Genomic DNA, 3,287 nt, shown 5'->3' on the forward strand with positions numbered 1-3,287 from the left:
AAAAAAAAAAAAAAAAAAAAAAAAAGCAACCATGTGCTGATGATTAGAGACTGGTTTTAATAGCCAGAAAGAGCATTTCAGGGATTAAATAAAGGGCTGTAGTGTAGTCCTTTGTTAGTTCCACATGATCCAGCCTGTCGCTCTTACTTTGGGTGCCTATATAATCATTGCCAAGAAAATTGATACTATGCACAAAACATGCTATTGGAATTCTGGAAACTGGTTTGTAGCCTGCAGACTTAAAATGTCAGTTCATTTAAGTGGTTTTGAAGAATAGCTGCTATGTAGTTCAGCATTTTTTGGTGTTTTTAGTTCAATACAATAAATGTTTATAAATGATGAGTAGAGATATTAACTCATTTTCCCTTCAAATCCGGCTGAAAGATTATATATTGATATCTGTTGTTTCGGGTTGGTATTTTTTATATAGAGGAATCCAGAAGAGATTTATTTTTATAAAGAGAATTGAGAAGATCTGTTTTCCACCATGTTTCCATGACCTGATGCCTGTGAAGCAGATGAGATAAGAGGAAGATAGCAGTATTTGGTTTTTTTTAGCATCACAATGAATATAGAAGTATGTGTGCTCATGAATGGTACTTACCATCCATAGCCCAAATATTCAAGTTTGAGTTGCCTTTTCTTCATGTTGTTCTCAGTTCATTCTCCTCTCTGCTTTTTCTAGCAGCAGTTTTCCAGATGTTAAAGTTAACAAAGGAAAATCACGTCGCCCCCAAACTCCAGAAAGCAGTCAAGTACTTCCCAGAAGTAAGCGGAGGAAGAATTAGTAGTATGGTCATCTGATTTATAAGCCTGGGCAGACATGTGGATCTATCAGTTTCTATACAGATTATCTTTTCCAGCATATTTGAATTTAAGAGCTTAATTTACACACTTGCATTTTTAAAACTGGGTACCTGAATTACTTTGCTTTACTTCTCTCACTAAATGCTTGTTTACAATACCAAAAACTATTCAGCTTTAAGAATGGATGCATAATCTTGGTATCTTACTGTATTAACTATTCTCCCTGTATTTTTACCATAACATCATTTATTGTTTTCTATTACTTTTTTCTTTAGTGCCAGATTCTGATAGCCATTTTCCAGTTGAATTTCAGTTCTCACCCTAAATTGCCTTAATACATTTACTACTTGTTAGGGAGTGAGATGTTACTCAGAGGTCTGGACTTGCAATCATTTCTGAGGTGTTGCTTCAGGGGCAGAGAAAGGGCGAAACTGCCTCAGTCACAACTGGGTCTCTCTTACCACTTCTTCCTCGTATTGCAGAAGGGGAGCGCTGTCATCCTGGTCTTCTAAATATGCTGGCTCAGCCTGGCACATAATGACAAGCACAAGCAAGGATCTGTCCACTGGTGCATCAGCTGGCAACAGCAATCAGATAATGGCTCCATTTCTCTCTGTGACCCATGATGCATGGCAGCCAATAAAGGGCTACGTAAGGTAGTTTGTAGTTGAGAGCAGCATGAATAAAAGAATCAGAATCTGGTCCCTACCCATGGACTCACCCATACATAACTAAATAAATGAATAAATAAATAATAGCAGCCTGCATTTTGAATGTATACTTTTCTTAAGAACAAATTCAGCATGCCATCCAGAGTCAGATAACTTACATTAATTCAGTAACCCTCTTCTTTTTTCTATTTTCAGCACTTGATTTAAGAGTTACACAGCTGTTGGGCTCTATTTGCCATTGATACAATAAAAAACCTTTTGCCTTTTTGAAGTCATGGCAGATTGGCTTTAGCTATTTGGCTGGTTTGGAATAATTTGGTTTCACAGGTGAAATAAATATTTCAAACCGTTTCAGTCTTCAAGGACCGGGCTGCTGGGGAGATATATTTGTACAGCTATTCTTACTCTGTACAACCTTCTTTCAGTTTAATCATTAAGTTTAAATAGGACATTTCAGGTTTATCTGGTTTTAACTGTTTTAGCTTTAAAATCAATATAAATATATATAAGCCTGTAAAGTTAGAAGTTTTCCCTAATTTAAAGCAATACAAGACTTTAAACAAAAGGGGGCTCTTCCTTTAAATAGAGTGCAAGCTCTTTGTGTATTGAAATAGGATCATATTTACTTTATTTAAAACAACAAAAATGCAACACTGGTCATAGCCTTTTTTCATGACAAATAAAATTACAAACCATGGTGAAATTGAGAGGTCTGTGATTGTTTTTTTTACCAGTTTAAACTACAGTGTTAGGGACTAATCTTGTAATTGATTGTCAGAGATACGTTGCCTACCAAGCATATTTCCATTCAACTTTATGTTCCTAGCATAATGAGCTGATCTGTAACTCATGTAAACTGTCATAGCTCCAGTGAAGTCAGTAACATACATGCATAGGAAAAATAAGAGATTGGATGGAAGTTTTTTAATTAAAGTAAAAACTTCCAGAGAAGATAGGTTCTAACTTCAGTTAATAGCTCATTGTGTTATGGTTCATGGCAATGAAGAACAGCAAGATTTAAATCTTGTACAATTATCTGAAGAACAATACAGAGTGTGTGTGTGTGTGTGTGTGTGTGTGTGTGTGTGTGTAAAATGGTCAGTATTTCTTGACTTCAGTACAGCTAGATCAGTATATACCAATTAATGGTCACCCCCCACTGTGTTTCAGAACCAGGCTTATGTTTTTATTATCCTGTTTTTACAGTGTATTGGAGTTACTAGGATTTTTTTCTTTTTAAAGAGTCCAAATTTACTCACTGTCAGGCAGGGACAATTGATATCAAGTGAAATATAATTTATACTAGGCAGTGTATAAAACAGAATCTGAAGTCCAAAGACAGGTATGAAAATATCTTTAATAAAATTTTAAGAGTAACATTTCTGGGCCTTTTGTACATGGCTCAGTTTCTCTGTTATCCATTGTACTCACATGAGGCCCTGAATCTGATGAAATGTTGAAGGGTATTATAGACTCAGTTAAGTTGTGAACATCTTTGACTTGTTACCATTGGCTCAAGAGGCTATAGTTTAACATGAGAAGATTGCCAGCTTGCTTTTAAAGTCATGAATATGCAGTTTTAAACATAACAACATAAACGAAAAAATAGTTTATAAAAGTACTGCATCTTGGCAGGGTTGGATTTCTTAAATTTCTATCTTGCGGTGCATTCCCCTAATGCTTTGGATAATTCTGTTACACTGGACGTTAACTGAAGAGGTTGCAGATGGTTTTGGAAGCAACTTATTCTGAAACAGTGACTTGTGTAAAAATATCATATTTTGTATTAAAAAAAAAAAAAAAAAAAAA

General features: G+C 35.1%; 1 protein-coding gene across 2 annotated transcripts in view; it reads left to right on the plus strand.

Annotated features, from left to right (window-relative positions):
- The window catches only part of RAD18 (RAD18, E3 ubiquitin protein ligase), a 149,037-nt gene extending 145,773 nt beyond the window's left edge, over positions 1-3,264 (plus strand). For both annotated transcript variants that reach the window (XM_019504687.1, XM_019504688.1), the window contains exon 13: positions 686-3,264. In XM_019504687.1, coding sequence (XP_019360232.1) covers positions 686-788 — 103 coding nt within the window. In that variant the 3' untranslated portion in view covers positions 789-3,264. The remainder of the gene's footprint in view (positions 1-685) is intronic.
- The last annotated feature ends 23 nt before the right edge of the window (positions 3,265-3,287 follow it).

Source organism: Gavialis gangeticus, unplaced genomic scaffold, assembly GCF_001723915.1.
Source record: "Gavialis gangeticus isolate Ggan-Ray unplaced genomic scaffold, GavGan_comp1, whole genome shotgun sequence".
In the NCBI taxonomy this organism is placed as follows: Eukaryota; Metazoa; Chordata; order Crocodylia; family Gavialidae; genus Gavialis; species Gavialis gangeticus.